Source organism: Camelus dromedarius, chromosome 29, assembly GCF_036321535.1.
Source record: "Camelus dromedarius isolate mCamDro1 chromosome 29, mCamDro1.pat, whole genome shotgun sequence".
NCBI classification, from domain to species: Eukaryota; Metazoa; Chordata; class Mammalia; order Artiodactyla; family Camelidae; genus Camelus; species Camelus dromedarius.
Genome location: NC_087464.1, coordinates 16,315,727 through 16,335,648, shown reverse-complemented (window position 1 = coordinate 16,335,648; position 19,922 = coordinate 16,315,727). Strand labels below are relative to the sequence as shown.

General features: G+C 51.0%; 1 protein-coding gene across 1 annotated transcript; it reads left to right on the top strand.

Moving 5' to 3' along the window:
• The first annotated feature begins 1,706 nt into the window (after positions 1-1,706).
• On the top strand, positions 1,707-19,382 carry ANPEP (alanyl aminopeptidase, membrane). The gene is made up of 20 exons (XM_031440563.2): positions 1,707-2,517; positions 3,046-3,188; positions 3,299-3,438; positions 3,863-3,989; positions 4,074-4,228; positions 4,489-4,602; positions 4,702-4,845; positions 5,024-5,089; positions 5,215-5,280; positions 6,864-7,039; positions 7,299-7,378; positions 8,703-8,836; positions 8,957-9,012; positions 9,951-10,098; positions 13,306-13,397; positions 13,863-13,973; positions 14,101-14,268; positions 14,982-15,122; positions 15,536-15,617; positions 18,781-19,382. The coding sequence occupies exons 1-20, from the start codon at positions 1,907-1,909 to the stop codon at positions 18,928-18,930; spliced, it is 2,904 nt and encodes a 967-aa protein (XP_031296423.1). The 5' UTR covers positions 1,707-1,906; the 3' UTR covers positions 18,931-19,382.
• Positions 19,383-19,922: the final 540 nt, after the last annotated feature.

Genomic DNA, 19,922 nt, shown 5'->3' with positions numbered 1-19,922 from the left:
ACAAGCTAATGGAGGAGACAGGCATGAGCCCTGAGATGCATTTGGCCTTAGTGAGAGTCCTGCCTGTCTGCCGTGGTGGGAGGAGAGCTGAGAGAAAGAGGCAGACAATTCTCTCAAAGCAAGAGTGGGAGTGGGGATGGGAGGGTGGGGAAATGGGACTAGAAAGACTTCAATAAGGAGTGATTCCTGAATTAACTTACTCTTTCACTCATTCACCCATTCACTCGTTCATGCATGTGTACATTCACTTATCAAATATGTATTGAGCTACTACTGTGTCCCAGTCACCGTGTCTAGTGCCAGTGAGCAGAAGCCGCTAAGAACCTGCTCTCACGGGACCTGCAGTTGGTGGGGGAGACAGGCAACACTCAAGTCACCACCATGCAGATCAAATGGAAAACTGCACTGAGTTATAGGACTTTGAAGAAGAGGTTTGTGGTGCTAAGGGGCTTGACCAGGTCAGAGAGGTCAGGGTGTCTTCTCTGAGAAAGACTTGAAGGATGAATAGGAATGATGACTAGGAAACAGGGCAAGAAGGGGGAGAAAATGAGCCAAGCAGAAGGAACTGCATATTCAAAAGCCCTGTGGTGGAGGGGCAGAAAGAAGCCCAGAGTAGCTGGAGTTCTGCAACACAGGGGAGTGTGGTAAGAATGAGGCTAGGAAGTGATAGCACTTGAACTTGTAAGTGTCTTTAGAAGGTTTGGTCTGGATTCCAAGAGCAAAAAGGTTTTAAGAAGTGGTGTAAAATGATCCAATTTGTGTGGCAAACTGATTTGAGGGGCCCCAAGTGGACATGAGGAGTCCATGAGGATCCAGCAGTGCCCACATAAACAATGAGAGTGGCTGTGACCAAGGACATGGTGAGACTGGAGGACAGGGTGAGGTGGATGTTGGGGTGAGGGTCAGGTGGTGTTGAGGTCTGAGAAATTGGGCTGGTAGATGGGAAGGGTGACAATGAGCATCATTTTCCTGTAAAAACATACTGTATTGAGTATAAGTAATATGTTCATTTTAAGGATAGAATGAATGAGCTCTTGGTAAGAAAGGAAGGATTTTTAGTTTTTACCATATGATGTTTAATATGTTTTCACATTAAATCTGTTCAACAAATATAAGAAGTAAATTCTATTATTTGTATGAGGAGAGGGGTCTCAGAAAGGTGAATATCCTGCCCAAGGTCATGGCTGGGGAGAGGTTAAGCCTCCACCAGACTCCTCTCTTTTAAAAAAAAAAAAAAAAAAAAAGGCAAAACAACTTACTTCATTCTACTCAGTGAGCTGATAATTGAGGGAAAAGTTTTTGGCAAAAAAGGGAAAGGGAGGGGAGCCTGGAAGAACTCCCTGCTCTGGAAGAATGCAAGGGAGGCTGGGACCATGCTGCTGAGGAGCCCTGGGCATCCTTCCAGGATGTAACCACATGGATGACCCAGTGTGTTCTTGACCCAAGCCAGAAACCAACTCTCCTCTTCTTTTCACCTCCCATCTCTTGTTCCTGGGAAGTCCTTCTAACTTCCTGGATCTAACCTCAGTCCTTCTGCTCCTGCCCCCACTTAGCTCGCAGGCAGAGCTGTGCCACCTGGCTGCTCCCTCTCACTGCTGGGCCCGCAGCCTGCCCTTCAGTCCTTGGTGGGCTCACAGGCAGCCTGCAGCCTGTAACCAGACACTGTTTGCTCCCAGCAGGCACCCCTGAGCCGCACTCCGCACACTGTTCCTGGATCTCCTCTCCGGAACCTGGGCAGAGTGTGTTCGTACCCAATCCAGTGACCTTCGCCTGTCTGAGTCCTGGTTAATTTTTGCCCAGTCTGCAGGCTGCAGGGCTCCTCCCCTTCAGGGATATAAGCCTGGCCCGAGGCTGCCCTGTTCCTCGCCTGTCCTGAGCCTCCCCGCGCTCCCTCCCCACCCTCACCATGGGAAAGGGATTCTACATTTCCAAGGCCCTGGGCATCCTGGGCATCCTCCTGGGCGTGGCGGCTGTGGCCACCATCATTGCTCTGTCTGTGGTATACGCCCAGGAGAAGAACAAGAATGCCGAGTGTGCCACTGTGGCCCCTTCCACGACCCCCTCCACGACCCCCTCCACCAGTTCAGCCACCACCTTGGACCAGAGCAAGCCGTGGAACCAATACCGTCTACCCACGACCCTGTTGCCCGACTCCTACAATGTGAAGCTGAGGCCCTATCTCACCCCCAACGATAAGGGCCTGTATATCTTCAAGGGCACGAGCACCGTCCGCTTCATCTGCAAGGAGCCCACCAATGTCATCATCATCCATAGCAAGAAGCTCAACTACACCACCACCCAGGAGCACATGGTGGTCCTGCGGGGCGTGGGGGGCACCCAGGCTCCCAGCATCGACAGGACTGAGCTGGTAGAGCTCACCCAGTACCTGGTGGTGCACCTCAAGGGCTCGCTGGAGGCAGGCAGAATGTATGAGATGGACGCTGAGTTTGAAGGGGAGCTGGCCGACGACCTGGCAGGCTTCTACCGCAGCGAGTACATGGAAGGCAACGTTAAAAAGTAAGTCGGAGCTCGGTCTGCCGGGTGGGGGCAGATGCTTGATGCTGAGGCAGAGCTGGATCCTGGGGGCCAAGGAAGGGCTTGGACTCGAGGCCTTTGAACCTTCTGGAGCCTTTGGCTGGTCCACTGCTCCATCCACAGCTCTGGTAGAGCAGCTATGGAGCCGTTTCTCACAGGGCCCCTCTACACCACATTAGGGAGTCAGGGATTAGTGATGACAGTGCTTCTTAGATAGATAGGAAAACAGGCTCCAAGGAGAGAAATTTGCCCAAGGTCTCCCAGCTAATACAGTGACAGAGACTGTCAGGACTTTGACCCTCAGTCCAGAAGGAGCCTTGTCCCCCTTGTCAGCTGGCCTGTGGGCCCAGAGGCGGCCTGGGGGAGGTGGGGAGGGAAGGGATTAGGCCGGAGAGCCATCTGTGCACCCCATCCTGTGGACACCCAGCAACACCCTATAGCCCCCATCCTGCCTACTCCCACGGGAACAGACATTATGCTGCACACCCTCTAACCCCCTGCTTTGGGCAGGGTGCTGGCCACGACACAGATGCAGGCTCCAGATGCCCGGAAATCCTTCCCATGCTTTGATGAACCAGCCATGAAGGCCACGTTCAACATCACCCTCATCCACCCCAAGGACCTCACGGCCCTGTCCAACATGCTGCCCAAAGGTGAGTGGGTCTGGCTGGGACCACACAGCCTCGGGAAGCAGGCCCCTAGGGCTGGGACTCAGGGCAGGGGAGAGGGCACACCCCGACATGCCTGCATACTCCCTGCCCAGGTCCCAGTGTCCCACTTGAGGGAGACCCCAACTGGAACGTCACTGAGTTCGAAACCACACCTAAAATGTCCACGTACCTACTGGCCTTCATCGTGAGCGAGTTCACGTGTGTGGAGGGAAAGTCAGCCAATGATGTCCTGGTACGGAGCTGAGCCCACCTGTCCTTCCCTGGGATTGGTCCTGGTCTAGGGAGTGGATATTCCTGTTTATCCTCATCCTTGTCGCAGCTCCTGAGTTGTTAGACAGTGAATCCCAGTTCTGAGTGATTTCGGGCAAATGTCTTAAGTTCTCTGACTCTCAGTCTCTGCATCTCAAAAATTAGACCCTCCTCACAAAGAAAGAGTTCCCAGCCCCTGGGTGCCAGACTCATGGTGAAGACTTGTTATTTTATGCTCCAAAAACTCCTCCCTACAACTCAAAAGCTTGGTGAAGATTGCACCTCTACCCCGTGACCAAGCTCTTGGTTTAACCTGGTTGGTCCCCTAGCCTGCTGTGCCCTGGGACTTGGCCCACCTATACCATGACCCAAGAGGAGCCCCTGACCTACCCCTATCTTCTTTGCAGATCAGGATCTGGGCTCGGCCTAATGCAACTGCGGAGGGCCATGGCATTTATGCCCTGAACAAGACAGGTCCCATCTTAGACTTCTTTGCCCATCACTATGCTACATCATACCCACTCCCCAAATCTGGTGAGTGAGGGGCCTTGTGCTAGGGGGAAGCAGATGGGTGTCTATACCAAGAGACCATCCTGCCAATGCCATTGACTTCCCCAGATCAGATTGCCTTGCCTGACTTCAATGCTGGTGCCATGGAGAACTGGGGGCTGGTGACCTACCGGGAGAATGCGCTACTGTTCGACCCACTGTCCTCCTCCATCAGCAACAAGGAGCGGGTGGTCACTGTGATTGCTCATGAGCTGGCCCACCAGGTAGCCCCCATCATGGGGAATGCAGACAAAGAAAGAGGGGGGCTTTGAGAGGAGATGGCATATGTTGTGACTCTACCCTTCGCAGCTGAGGAAGGCAGAGGGTTCCACCTGGCAAGATAGCAGGGAGGCGTCACTGTGATGCCAGTAAAGTCTCGAGCTCAAGACTGGCACACGGGGTGCACTTGGTGAACGGTAGCCCTGGGTATTGTTAGTGACTACAAGCCAGAGTGGTTTGCCGGGCTGACCTCCCTCCCCCACAGTGGTTTGGGAACCTGGTGACTCTGGCCTGGTGGAATGACCTGTGGCTGAATGAGGGCTTTGCCTCCTACGTGGAGTACCTGGGTGCTGACTATGCAGAGCCCAACTGGAATCTGGTGAGCCCACTGCCCTGGAGCCCCTAGGGTCTGGGGTGGGGGAAAACCTGGGTCACCCCCTCCCAGGCCAGTCTCCTGATGGCTGTTGGGGATTTGCAGAAAGACCTCATAGTGACAAATGACGTGTACCCTGTGATGGCTGTGGACGCACTGGCCTCCTCCCACCCGCTGACCACCCCTGCCGAGGAGGTCAACACACCTGCCCAGATTAGCGAGATGTTCGACACCATCTCCTACAGCAAGGTGCTGCCCAGCCTCCGTGCTGGTCCTGAGACAGTGGGGGGCATAAGGAAGGAGGTGGGGACTCAGCCCACAGGGGCCCCACTGAAGCCGGGGCTCTGGGAGCACCTGTCCCAACCCAGTGGGGACACAGGGTCCGGCTGGCTCAGTGCAGTCTTCTGAGCCCCCTCCCCTCCACCAGGGAGCCTCGGTCATCAGGATGCTCTCTGACTTCCTGACTGAGGAACTGTTCAAGAAGGGCCTGGCAGTGAGTACCCTTGGTTCAGCCATGAGGTGGGGGGCGTTTCCTCCAGGCCCCAGCCTACCACAGAGGTTGAGTGGTAGAGGCTGGGGGCATCAGCTTTACCCTCACCATGCCCTGTCTTTCCACAGTCCTACTTGAATGCCTTTGCCTATCAGAACACCACCTACCTAGACCTGTGGGAGCACTTGCAGAAGGTCAGTAACAGCCAGCCCCACTGAAGCCATTCTATGGGGGTCCTGAGATGCTGAAAGTCCCTGGGGAGTATGTAAGAGAATGTGTCCAGCTCCACTGCTTACCCTCCCAGGCAGGTCATTGGGAGCCTTGCTTGCTCATCTGTAAAATGGGCAGAATGATGACTCCTGGGGGAGGTGTTGAGGGAGCCTGGGTCAGGAGTCCTGGCTGGCAGCCTGCCTCCCGCTGCAGTGAGCTCTGTGATGGGAGCTGAGGGGTGAGGAAATAGGCTCTCATGTTCCCAAGCCCAAGCCCAGGCCTTCCTCTGCCTGGAACTTTGGAGCCAGTCTTTTGCCTACTCAGCACTTCTGGCTGCCTTGTGCCCCGCTGGCCCCTCCCAGGCCTGACTTTGCCCACACTAGCACCTTCAGTGCATGCTCTGACCCTCCCATCCAGCCCCACCTTTCATTCCTATCCACTTAGACCCTTAACAGCCCCTGCCTGTGGGGCAAACCCTCCAATCGCTCCCACCCTCCTGCCCGCCCTGCCCCTCCTGAGACTGGAGTCTGCATTCTCTCCATCCTCCCCCATCACATCCTCTCCTTTATAGCTGCCCCCTCTTCTCTGTGGCCCTGTCAGCCCGACTGACCCCTCAATGTGCCTGTGCTCCATGACCAGCCTGAACAGGGAGGGGAGGCCCAGGACCTTGTCACAGAGTCACAGGTGGGCTCTAGTGCCCTCCTGGCCGGTCTCCAGCCCAACATCCATCTGCCATGAGCCTGATCCACCTTCCCCACCTCCCACATCCTCAGTCCCTCCCTTCCCCTTCCATTGTCTTTCTTGCCCTGCCGCAGTTGTCCTCTCCTTCCTCTCCTCCAAAGCTGAGTCCTCCTCGATGCCAGCACCCTCCAGCTCCATCTCTCCCTCCTGCTCCCTCTTACCCTGAGCCCCCTCTCTCTGCAGCCTCCCAGAGTTCCTCTCCCCACTGGCTTGCACTTTCTGACATGGTCTGCCCTCTTTGTATGCTGTTTTTAGTTTTTTATTTTCTCAGTTTTTAACAGATGTGTTTGGTTTATTACAAAAGCGAGGCACACACATGGAACAAGATGAAAAAAGACTTAAGACAATAACAACCACCCTAAGCCCACCCCCAGACCCCAACCCAGGGGTGTTTCCTTCACGTCACCCACAGCCCTCTCCTTCGCCCTCCCTGTGACACTGGGACACTGGTTTTCCTTCATCTCTGCCTCCTTTCCCTGCCCATTCTCCCAGGTTTGTTCAGGCTGAGCCATGGGCATCCTGGGTGCCCCTCCCTGACAGCCCCCCACCCCAGGTTGGATTAGAATGGAGGGACCATATAGATTTGTTCAGTTAGTGCAGGGTGAACCAGAGGCCAAGAAGACTTGGCTTATCCAGCACTGGGCAGCCGAGGAGAGAGAGAGCCGGCCTAGGACCCCAGCTTCTGCCTCCCAGCCCAGTGCTCCTCCACTGCCTTCCAGCAAAGTGGGGCCACTAGGGAGAGGCCAGGGGTGCAGGGGCTGCCCTGGATGGGTGGGGTGGGAGAATGGCAGTCTGCTGATGGCTGGACCATCTCGCTCTGCCCAAGGCTGTAAACAATCAGACGTCCATCCAACTGCCAGACACTGTGAGAGCTATCATGGACCGCTGGACCCTGCAGATGGGCTTCCCTGTCATCACTGTGGACACCAAGACAGGGGACATCTCACAGAAACACTTCCTCCTTGACCCCGACTCCAACGTCACCCGCCCCTCAGAGTTCAAGTGAGCAGATGGGGTCACCGAGACAGCTGCCTAGGCAGGATGAGGGGGAGTTGCTATGGGGCCCTTGACCATAGCAGGGCCTGGCCTGCTGTGGCCCCTGCCCTGGTGGCTGTAGACAGTCTCCCTCTTGGGCCAGGAGGATGGGGGTGCTTGGTGCCAGAGTCAGGCAGAAACTGGGAGCCCAGGCAGGGCTGCCCTTTGCCAGCAGTGGCCAAGAGCCGCCATCTCTTACACCTGGCCTCTGGGTCTCTTGTTGCAGCTATCTGTGGATTGTTCCCATCTCGTCTATCAGAAATGGCACACCGCAGGCCCACTACTGGCTGCAGGGCCAGGAAAAAGGTAGCCTGGCCTGCCCTGGGGGATAGCCGCTCCTGGCCCGCATCCCAGGGGTCCTGGCAGCCTCCGGGGGGCTTCTTTCATTGCTCCATTCAACAGATGGAGCCAGCTTCTTTGGTTCTAAGCTCTGCTTTGTTGCTGCCCAGCTGTGTGACTCTGGTCAAGTTACCATCTCTTTCTTGTCTCTGTTTCCTCATCTATAAAATGGGGCTAAGAACAACATCTGCCCCATAGAGTTGTGTGAGGATTAAAGGAGAGGATTCCCACATAATGTTTACAACAGTGCCTGATACATAATATGAGCAGCCCTTCTCTGCCAGGCACTGAGGAAATCAAGGTCAAGGTGAGTCACCCTCTGCCTAGGCCAAGGCTGCCGATGAAGGGAAGGAAGACAAGGAGTTCAAACTTTCCAGAGCTGTGCTGAGCGCTTTAGGAGAGGCACGTATGGTCTCTGAGCTACTGGGGCAGGGGGGCAGGGAGCTGGGAATAAGGGAGATTCAGCTTCATGGAGAGGTCAGGAAAGGCTTCCTGGAGGAGGTGAGCTTAGTCTTGGAGGAAGAGTAGAAGTCCACCAGGCTAATGGCGGCAAAGAGAAGCAGTCCAGGCAGTCAACAGCAAGTACAAGGCATGAGGTAGGAGAGAATGTGGGGACTGAGTGTGGTTCCGGCAGAGGTGTATCCTGGCTCCAGGTGAAGTGGGTCCCTGCAGGCTGATACATAATATGAGCAGCCCTTCCTCAGGCTAGGAAGATTCCGAGTAGGTGGTAGGTGGGAAGTGGACGAGCAATTGGGTCTGACCTGCAGATGTGGAAGGATGCCTTCTGGCTGCCAGGAGAAAGGGTAGTGGGAGAGCAGTGAGGAGGGGGCGTGGAGCCCCAAGGAACAGATGAGCAGCGTTGCAAGGCTTGCTGGGTGGGAGGCTCTGCCTGGGTTTCCCACTTGGTGACTGGGGTGTGATGGGAGGAAGAAGGGGTGGGGTGGAGAAGGAGCAACTGCCTGGGGAGTTGAGTCTAAGTGGCCCCAGAGGTGGTGGTGGTGATGTACTTGTCCAGCAGATGTCACTGGCCCAGCCACTAGGAGCCTGTGGGAGGCAGGGCAGTCGCTGAGGTTCAGAGGTGGCAACTGTTCTGTGCAAGGTCAGCGGCCAGCCAGAGGCCTGGCAGCCTGTCCTGCACCTCCTCTCTGCCCCTCTCCTTGGGCACTGCCCGGGCGGTGTGAGGGCCCACCGCTGCCAGGCTGCTCTACAGAAGCCTGGAGAGAGGAGGGCTGAGGGTCCGATCAGCCAGTGGCCTGAGCAGCCCCGCCCCAGCTCTGGTCTCTCCCCACAGCCCAGGATAATCTGTTCAAAACTGGAACGAATGAATGGGTCCTGCTGAATGTCAACGTGACAGGCTATTACCAGGTGAACTACGATGACAACAACTGGAGGATGATTCAGTCTCAGCTGCAGATAGACCCGTCGGTGGGTACCTGCCTCCCCACCCCATCCCCTGCCCCAGGCCCAGCCACAGGGGGGTGCCCCAGACTGCAGGGCCTGCCCCCACTGCCAGCCCAAGGTCACACACTCTGTTGCCCCTTCTAGGCCATCCCTGTCATCAATCGGGCGCAGGTCATCTACGATGGTTTCAACCTGGCCAAGTGAGTGTTCCTTCCTCCTCGGGCCCTGCCTGCTCAGCCACAGAAGCCTGGTGACTTGGCAAGTGCAATTCCATAGTGAGAGCCAGTGCTCCCTCCCAGTGTCCTCACTGTGTGCCCGGCATAGCGCAGCAGGCTCCAAGTGCTCCAGACACCTCTCCCTTGGCCTCACTTCCCCAGAGATTGTTAGTGTTACAGCCCACATTTCCCAAATAAGAAATCTAAGACTCAGAGTTTGAATACCTTGCCCAAGGTCACACAGTATCCCATGACAGCCAGACACAAGCCTGTCCAACTCCCAAACCACATTGTATTCCATGGCACCAAGGTTCTCCTGAGGGCTAACTGTGCTTAGCAAGTGCTAGGTGCTAAAAAGAATCTGGAAAGGACAGGACAGGAGAGATGCAGCATGAATAGACAAATATTTATTGAGCAGCTGCTGTGTGTGTAAGCACCGGCAGGTGCTAAGTTCTTGACATAAGTGATGTCACCCATAGACATGGGCATTTATGAACCAAATGTGCACAGATGGCCTGAGGAGGAGGGGGAGGGAGGAAAGCCCAGAGGGCCAAACAAATCAGAGAAGAGGTGTTCAGAGTAAAGGGCACAGGCCTCTTGTCTTTTTGAATCTCAGCTCTGTTTCTTATGGGCTGTGTGACCTTAGGCAAGGCACTTCACCTCTCTGAGCTGTAGTTTCCTTATATGTAAATAAGAAAAGGAATGTGACTGGCAGTGGGTGAGGGCCAATCCTGGGCTGGCCTTATTGGTGGCACCACCCAGCATCCACGTCCCCCCTCCCTCCAGATCTTCGTTCCCCCAGGAAAGCTGGAGCTGGCTCAGCTGGGACTCTGGGACCTCAGGCTCTAGGAGCAGGCTGGGGTTCCCACAGTGAGGCTGGGCTGGGTGGGGGTGCTTACTTGAGCCCCTCTATCTGTCCCTAGTGCTCATATTGTCTCTGTCACCCTGGCACTGAACAACACCCTCTTCCTGAACAAAGAGACAGAGTACATGCCCTGGCAGGCCGCCCTGAACAGCCTGAGCTACTTCAAGCTCATGTTCGACCGCTCCGAGGTCTACGGCCCCATGAAGGTACAGAGGGACAGGGCAGGGTTCAAGGACGAATTCCCCAGTGCCCCAAATTATACCATGGGGAAGTGAATAGAAATGTTGCCTGGGGTGGTGAAACGTCCAGGCTGACACAACACCAGCTCCTTTGCTGCGAGTGGGCTTGGCAGTGGTGACAGGTCAGGAGGGACGTGGAGGTGAAGAGAGCAGGGACTGAAAAGGTGAGCAGGCTGAGAGGACATGGCAAGAACACAGACTTCTAGCAGAATTTGCTAGATTTGGAAACGAACACCTTCAGAAGGCAACCGAAAAGGCCACGGTATAGGAAGGGCGTGGAGGTGGAGGGGAAAGCCCATCTTTCACCAGCTCTGTCGCCCGGGGGGCAATCCTCTCCAGCTCCAGTGATCCCCTCTGTGAAAGGAGCAGGACTGTGCCTGCCTAGCTTGCCCTAGGGGCCTGGAGGGAGATGCAGATGTTAAGGGCTTTGAAGCATGATGGGGAGGGTAGGGGGGTCGCAGATCAGAGGGAAACTTGCTTGCTCTGGATGAAGCTGAATCCATAGGGTGTTCATTGCAAAAACTCTTAAATATCCAACACTTGGGGATTGGTTAAGTAAATTAGAATATCCATTTGATGGAATATTATTAGATAAGCCATTAGATCCTACTCGAAGAGATCATTAAAATTTTTTTCACATTATTAACTTCCTGTTATGGTTAATGAGGTTTTAACTTATTTTAACTCATTAACCTACCTACACCTTGGATTCACCCCATCCTCCTGATGTAGTTAAATCACAATATTTGGTCAACTCAGTATTCAGCATTTACTTCATGTGATTTTTTTTTTTTTTTTGCAAAGGGGAGGTAATTAGGTTTACTTATTTATTTTTTAGAAGAAATATTGGGGATTGAACCCAGGACCTCATGCATGCTAAGCATGCACTCTACCACTTGAGCTATAGCCTCCCCCCACTTTATGTGATTATTTAAATATCATTCTCTGCTGAGCCACATAGATGTCTCCTTTTTTATACATCTTACACAAATGTATCAGACAATACAGCAGTTTTGCTTTTTCCTGGAGGCTTCCCTCTTGGAGCCCTCTGTCCACCTGCTCCCTTCTAGAACTGCTACTCAGCTCCCATGCTGGGAGGCTCTCCCTTGTTGCATCTCTTGCTTCCTGAATCCATGGATTCCTCCTTGAGTTTTCTCTCTATTTGGGGAGCACATCTTTAAGGAGTTTTGGAGAAAGGATTCGTAAGCGGTAGATTTTTTCAGGTAGATTTTCTGAAATGTCTTCATTTCACCTTCACACTAAATTGAGAGTTTACTTGGGTTTAGAAGTTTGTAGGTTGGAAATTATTCCTCAGAAAAATTAGATCTTGCTCCACTGGCATCAAGCCTCTCATGCTGCTGTTGAGAAGCCCAGAGTCTTTCTCACTCCCAGTTCTTTGAATGTGGCCGGATTCCTCCTTCTGGAAGCTTGTGGGCTCTTCTCTCGATCCTGGTGGTCCTTCTTGTGGTCCTTTCTCATCCTTCTACTCTTTCAATCTGGGTAATTTTGCATTACCCCCTTAAACTTTCTTCCCCACCCTTTCCGCCCCCCAGGTTCTCTCTTTCTGGGACCCCTGTTAATACAACTCACTGCTCTCACATTGGCCCTCTAGTTTTCTTGTCGCCTATTTTCCAGCTTGTTGACTTTTGTTCTGCCTTCTGGGCTATGCCCTCAGCTTAGCACACCACCTCTCCTCTGCAGATTGGTTTTTTTTTTTTTCTATCATATTTTTAAGCTTCCAACTGCTGTTCCTGGCTCCAGCGTCCTGTGCAATATCTTCTCTGAACCTTCAGAGGATATTTGTCACCGGCTTTTACAAAGTTTTCTTTTTCTTCCATTGACTCACTTCCCCCAAGTCTTCTATTTGTTTTGGCTTCCTCTTTCAAGTTGGAGGCTGGGCTGCCCCTTCGGATTTGAAAGTGAGGCAATAAAACATGATTGAAAGCTTCATGGGGAGGAGGAGCTTGTCACCTCTAGTCTCATTGTGGGGAGACTCGGTGGCCCAGTAACTCCTCATGGGGACCCTCAAAAAAGAATATCCATGAATGTATTCCCTTGAGACCATTCAGTCTTCAGAGAGTGACCTTCTATCTTACAGAATGAGGCTCACTTTCTGGGATCAGGGTAGGGAAGGAAAGCAGGGACACCCCCATTCCTCATGGAAACCTTCCCCTCTAGCCCTCTATGCAGTCCAACAACCCTCCCACTGTGTCTGGGGACCCTAGTTCTGAGCGCCTCTGATTCAGCCTTGCCCATGGGGGAAGGAAGGGTATTGCTTGATGCAAAGAGATAAGCAGGGGCTTGGGGGTTTGACTGGTCCTTCTATAGACTTTGACTGCATCGCCCTGTTCACAGCCCTGCCTCACTCCTGTCCCTCACACGCTCAGCCCTCTAATTCTGAGCCTGGTCACAGCAAGTCTCCTTGCCTCTGTCCCCATATCCCCCACGATAGGTGCTCTGCTGCAGACTCTCCCACTCTGCCAAGTCTGTGACATCTCCCTCTCTCTGCCTTCTGCCTCCCAACTGTGTGGATGTCTCATCCACTGTTGTTTCCTCTCCTATTCTCTTGGTTCTTAGGGGTTTATTCCTTTTATGTTTGGATGTGGATTCTTGTTGACACACATGATAATCTACTATGTTGAACCAGAGTCTGCAAAGGATTTTAATAACATGGGATGGGGCTTACGTGACAATGCCAGGTAAAGAGCAGCATGCAGAATTGTAGATATGCTCACTAGAAAAGAGCAAGAAAGGGGCCAGCTCACCAATGTGGAAATCACGGTTTTGGTAAATTCTAGGGTGGTTAGTGTTTTCTGCCTGTGTTCTACTGTGTTTCCTACATTCCCCACAATAAAGGCAGAATTCTTGGTTAGGCAGTGGGGGAGGGGGTCCTAACTCTATATTAGGAAATGGTGACACTTAGGCACACAGTGTCAGAGCTGCTTGAGGCTTTAAGGAGAAAGAATCTCAGATCAGTCATCTGAAACCTGGACTAGTGCTGGCCCCTTTAAGCACTGTCTAGCCTTGGGCAAGGCCCTTAGCCTCTGGTCTCTTGCTTCTGTAACCATTAGTTTTTGCTACACCTGCCCACTCACACCAGAGACTCTGCGGGGCTCCAGGTGGGTCGGGTATGAGTCTCCTCTTTGAAGCTATTCATGTTTTTTTTTTTCCCAGAAATATCTCAGGAAGCAGGTCGAACCCCTCTTCCAACATTTTGAAAGTATCACCAAAAACTGGACTGAGCGCCCACAAAACCTGATGGACCAGTGAGTATGACCTCTCCTGGGTCTGAAGACTACTGGTGGCCCGGGCACCCTGACCTGGGGAACAGAGCAATGCCCCAGCCGCATCCTCCTCTGGAGCTCCCAGCTCCTGGCTGGACCAGGGCCACCAGTCAGAGACAGACCCCCATCTAGGAGTAGGAGGCCCCTCCCTGAGGCTCTGTGTGGCCTGTGAACCCACCTGGCCTCTTCGTGCAAATGACCAAACTGAAACTCCAAGGTACCCTCACTGACTTGGTCATTCAGATTCTACTTGTTGAAGGTGGGGCTGGAGCTTGTGCAAGCCCTCCTCCCGCTGCCCAAGGCAAGGCAAATACAGAGACCCAGAGGGCCAGGGGGCTGCAGCCTCAGAGCCCCAGCGCTGCTGCCCTGCCAGAGTTGTGTGTCAGTGGGGGCATCTTTGCTGGAGTCAGGGCCAGGCATGCTGATGAAGTGTCACCCCTGGGGCAGGTACAATGAGATTAATGCCATCAGCACTGCCTGCTCCAATGGGCTGTCCAAGTGTGAGGAGCTGGCCAAGACCCTTTTCAACAACTGGATGAAAGACCCTGAAAATAACCCGTGAGTGTGTCCCCTACTCCTCCCCTGATCTTCATCTGTCCATCAAGCCCACAGCTCTGTCCTCATCAGACCCTTGTCCTATCCTCCCTGCTGCTGCTCTACCCCTGACACCCCCACCCCACGCCAGGATCCACCCCAACCTGCGGTCCACCATCTACTGCAACGCCATCGCCCAGGGTGGCCAGGAGGAGTGGGACTTCGCCTGGAAGCAGTTCCAAAAAGCCCAACTGGTTAATGAGGCTGACAAACTCCGCTCAGGGCTGGCCTGCAGCAATGAGGTCTGGCTCCTAAACAGGTGAGGATGGGGCTGGGTGAATTGCCCTCCTTACCAGGGACTGGGATCTCAGTGTGTAGGAGAAAGAACCAGCCAGGTCTCCACACTCTCTTTCGTGGGATCCTTGCAAACTCATGATGTGGGGCAGTATGTTCCCCCATTTCACAGATGAAAACACTGAGGCTCAGAGAAGCAAAACAATTTGACCAAGGTGCAGAAGCTTTACTAAATGAAAAAGCCAAGATTTGAATACTGGTCGGAGTCCACGCCCTGTGCTTTTCACTGTTGCAGGCTCCTAGCCTTTTCTTCTCTGTCAAGGGCTCTGGTGCAGCTGGACCTGAGTCCTTCTGGACATCCAGCTAGGCAACCTTCCAAAACCCTTGGATGAGGCTCCTGGCTCCCACTATGTGCCTCATATGCCATCTCCTAGACTTAAGGAAAGAAGAGTCACTTCCAGTGTCAGAGACAGGAGTGCCCACCCTACTTGGTACAGGGCTCACCCCTTCCTTCATTCATTCATCATAAGATATTTATCAGGCACCAGATCTCTGTCAATTATTACACCTGGCATAGTCAGTGACCCTGCTTAGGGGACTCAGTGTCCCATCTACAAGAGGGAGGTAGGACCAAGGGGTCTTCAACCCTCAGCATGCTGAGGAGAGGATGCCGGAGAGATGGGGGGCAGGGAGGGGGCAGGCAGGGTCCTTTTATAACGCAGCATGCTGCCCTCCCAGGTACCTGAGTTACACCCTGAACCCTGACCTCATCCGGAAGCAGGATGCCACCTCCACTATTAACAGCATTGCCAGCAATGTCATCGGGCAACCTCTGGCCTGGGACTTTGTCCAGAGCAACTGGAAGAAGCTCTTTCAGGAGTGAGTCGGCCAAGAGCATGTCAGGGGAAGGAGCACCAAGGCTGGGTGCGCAGGCTGGTCTGTGTGCATAGGACCCCACACGGTCCAGAGTGGAGGGTAGACACTGCATAGGAGTGGTCAAAAAAGAACCCAGCTTGAGTGTGAGTAGGGGCAGGAATCGAAAGACAGGGCAGCCGGGCATCCCTTTTCCCACCTGGGGGAAAGAAAGTCTGATGGTGCAAGTGTTCTCTGAAGAGATGGAAGCAAGGACACTGGACACTTGTGTTCAAGTCCCTAGTGGTGTCTCCTTGGGAGCGTCATTTCATCACACCTACGAGATGGAGACAGGCACAGGCTACGGGGCCGCCTGCCAGTCACTGAACGTTGTTGGTTCCCAGCCCCTCTCACAGTTCCTCTCTCTCCCTGCCCTGCAGTTATGGTGGTGGTTCCTTCTCCTTCTCCAACCTCATCCAGGCTGTGACCCGAAGATTCTCCACAGAGCAAGAGCTGCAGGAGGTAAGAAGCCCCAGACCCTGGGGTGGTGCCCAGGGGCCCATCCCCAGTCTCAAGGGGCATCCGCCACTCAGCTCCCACAGCATGTGTTCACGGTGGAGCAGGGCTCCATGTGGCCTGGCCTTCCTCATTTCTAGGGGAAGCTGGGTATCCAGACTCTTTAAATGTCAAAATTCAATCACAATTTTTTTTTATTGTGCATTGCATATATAATAGGTAATCCAAGAGCAGTTGAAGGAGGATGTATGACACTTGAAACCCTATCTCAGACTCTGCTTCTGGGGAATCCAATCTAGACATTCATATTTTAGCTAAGATTCATTCACAAATATTCATCTTAGAATTTTTATATAGGCAAAAGGTAAAGAGAATACTATAATGACCCTCCATGTACCCATTACCCAGACTGAATAATTGTCAATATTTGCCAACACTTTTTTGGGGCAGACAGTTTCCAAGCAAATCACTGATACTATGTAATTTCACTATAAATACTTTACTTTCTAAAATAAAGGAATTTTTAAAACATAATCTCACTGTCATTAGCAAATCTGAGGAAATTACCAATTCTTTACTATCATCTTATATCCAGGCCATTTTCAAATTCTCTGTCATTAGTTAAAAATTCTTTTTGCAGTTGGCTTGTATGTTTGAATCAGAAGCCAAAGGTAACTCATTGCATTAGGTTGATTCATTCTTATTTTTAAATTGAGACGCAATTCATGTATCATAAAATTTACCATTTTAAGTGGTTTTTAATATATTTACAAGATTGGACAACCGTCACCACCATCTAATTCTAGGACATTTTCATTACTCCAAAAGGAAATCCCATACCCATTAGCAGTCACTCCCCATTCTTCTGTCACCAGCCCCTGGCAGCCACCAATCTACTTTTTGTCTCTATGGATATACGTATTCTGGATATTTCATAAAATGGAATAATATAATATGTGGCCTTTTGTGTCTGGCTTCTTTCACCTAGTATAATGTTTTCATGTTGTAGCATGTGTCATTCCTTTTTATGGCTGATTAATTTTCCATTGCATGGATATACTACATTTTGTTTATCCATTCATCAGTTGATAGACATTTGGGTTGTTTCTACTTTTTGACTATTCTGAATAATGCTGCTATGAACATTATGTGCACATTTTGAGTGGACATATGATTTCATTTCTCTTGGGCGTACACCTAAGAGTGGAACTGCTAGGTCATTTCATAACTATGTCTAACTACTTGAGTAATTGCCAAAATGTTTTTTCCAAAGCAACTGCACCAGTTTACATTCCCTCCAGCAATGTGTAAAGGTTCAATTTGCTTTATGTTTTTGCAGACACTTGTTATTTTCCTTTTTTTTTTTTAATTATAACCATCCTACTGGGTGAAAAGTGGTATCCCATTGTGGTTATGAGTTGCATTTCTTTGAAGACTAATGATGTTGAGCATCCTTTCATGTGCTTTTTTGAGGAATGTCTTGTATATCTTCTTTGGAGAAATGTTTATTCAAATCCTTCACCCAGTTTTTAATTGGTATATACCTCTTTCTATTGTTGAGGTGTAAGAGTTCTTTATATATTCTGGATTCTAGGCCTTTATTAGAGAAATGATTTGCAAGTATTTTCTCCTATTTTGTGGATTGTCTTTTCACTCTCTTGATAGTATCTTTGATACACCAAAGTTTTTTAATTTGATGAATTCTTTCTATTTTTTTTTTGTTGTTGTTGTTGTTGTTGCTTGTGCTTTATGTGTCATATCTAAGAAAGCTGCCTAATCCAAGGTCACAAAGATTTATATTGATGCTTTTTACTAAGATTCTTATCATTTTCACTCTTACATTTAGGACTGACCAAATTTGACTTGATTTTTGTATATCGTGTAAGGCAGAGGTCCAGTTTCATTCTTTTGCATGTGGCTATCCAATTGCCCCAGCACCATTTATTAAAAGGACTACTCTTTCACATATTGGATGATCTTGGCACCTTTGCTGAAAATCAATTAACTGTAAATGTGAGAGTTGACTTCTGGACTGTCAATTGTATCTCGTCGATCTATCTGTCCATCTTTATGCTAGTCCCATACTGTCTTGATTACTGTAGATTTGTAGTGAGTTTTGAAATCGGGATTATGAGCCCTTCAACTTTGTTCTTTTTCAAGATTGTTTGGCTATTCTGAGTCTGCATTTGTTTATGAATTTTAGGATCAGCTTGTCAATTTCTGCAAAAAAAAAGATAGCTGGAATTTTGATAGGGGTTGCACTGAATCTGTAGATCAATTTGGAGAGTATTTTCATTTTAATGTTATTAAATCTTCCAATCCATTAGACTTATTTGAGTCCCTTTCCCCTTTTATTTAGGGCTTCTTAATTCCCTCAACAACATTTTGTCATTTTCAACATACCAGTCTTGCACTTCTTTTGTCAAATTTATTCCTAAGTATTTTACTCTTTTTGATGCTATTGTATACAGAACTGTTTTCTTCATTTCATTTTCAGATTTTTCATTGCTAGTGTATAGAAATACAACTGATTTTTGTACATTGCTCTTATATCCTGCAACTTTGCTGAACTCATAAGTTTTAATAGTTGTGTTTTTTTTTTCTATTTCCTTGGCATTTTCTGTATACAAAATCATGTCATCTGCAAATAGAAATCGCTTACTTCTTCCTTTCTGGATGCTTTTTAATTTTATTTTATTGTCTAATTGCCCTGGCTACAACCTCCAATACTAATGTATCTTTTAATTTGTAGCATCTATTTAAAAAAAGAAGATTTATTTGTTCAAGTAACTAGGTAATTTGTACAACAGAAATGGCTACAGTGAATTTGGCTGGTTGCTTCCTTGTGGTGTCTGTTTAATTTGTCCCTCTCCCCTCCCTTGATTGGATTGAGACTGTAATTCAGATTAAAAACTAAGGGTCAACCCAATGAAGAACCACAGAGTGAAGGCCAAATACACGTAGGAGCCAGATTTAACCTTGGGGCTGTCATTTTTGACCTCTGCCCAGGAGAGGGAAGGACTGGCTCTTCCTGTCCTGGAGAACAGGCTATGGTCCCCCTTCCCAGGGGCCCTAATGTGAAGGGGTTGGACAGAGGGCCTGGCAGCCCTCTCTTCAAGGCTGTGTTAGAGACCGAGCCTGGCGCTCAGAATTATCCTTCTCTTGGCAGCTGGAGCAGTTCAAGCAGAACAACATGGACGTAGGCTTCGGCTCAGGCACCCGGGCTCTGGAGCAAGCGCTGGAGAAGACCAAAGCCAACATCAAATGGGTGAAAGAGAACAAGGAGGTGGTCTTACAGTGGTTCACAGAAAACAGCTAACAGACCCTGGTCCTTACAGTGACCTGGCCCCTATATGAGATGCCTGTGTGGTGTGTCCCAGGGCCCACAGCAGGGCTCCCATTCCTGAAGCCTGAGGCACCAGCGTCCTCCCCTTAGGAACAGCCTCTGTTGTCTCCACTCTGCCCTGGGGGCCAATCCAGTTTCTGATAGTCAGACTGTCCAAGTGCCTCCTCCCAGCCTCTGCTCCTTGTGCCAACCCACCCCAGGCCTGGCATGGCTCTTGTTGCCCAAGGCCTTGGGACTGATCTCAGGGAAGTCCAGCTCCAGGGCCAGATGAACAGAAGCCCTCAGGGGGTGATGAATGGCCTTGGCAGGCTGCTCTGTGCCCTCCCTCTCCTCCCCATAAAGACCCCGAACCTGAGGGATCAACAGGGCACCAGATCTTTATTTTTTTTTCTAAGAGAAAATGTAAATAAAGGATTTCTAGATGAGCTTCCAGACTCATTACTAAACTAGAACAGGAGTGGGTCTGCACAACAGCTGGAGAGACTGGGATGGAGGGAACCTGGGGCACATGGTGGTCTGGGACTCCTAGGAAGCATAGGAGGGGAGAAGTACCCAGCCTGGTGGCCCTTCCTACAGAACTCCTGTGTGGCAGTGTCTGCCTGCAGTGGTCATTTCATTGGCAGGATTGAGACCCTGGGTGCTAGGGAACCACGGGGAGGTGGAGGGACCTGGACACAGTGGTCCCTGTGGTGGAGTAGGAAGAGGGGGGTTTGATGCCAGGCACAGAGCAGGTCCTGACAGTGGAGGGAGTGCTTTTCCAGAAAGCAGAAGTTTCCGTGGTTTCAGAAGCTAGAATCTGCACCTGAACTAATGTGAGGCAAGGGATTGGGGCGCTGGCTGGGCCCCTCTTCCTGTACTGCAGCCAGCACACACAGGATACCTGGGACAATGAGAGAAAGGGGCGTGCAGTGAGGATAGCAAGCCCTGCATCCAGGCTTGGTGGGACCACTCACTGGCTAAGGACA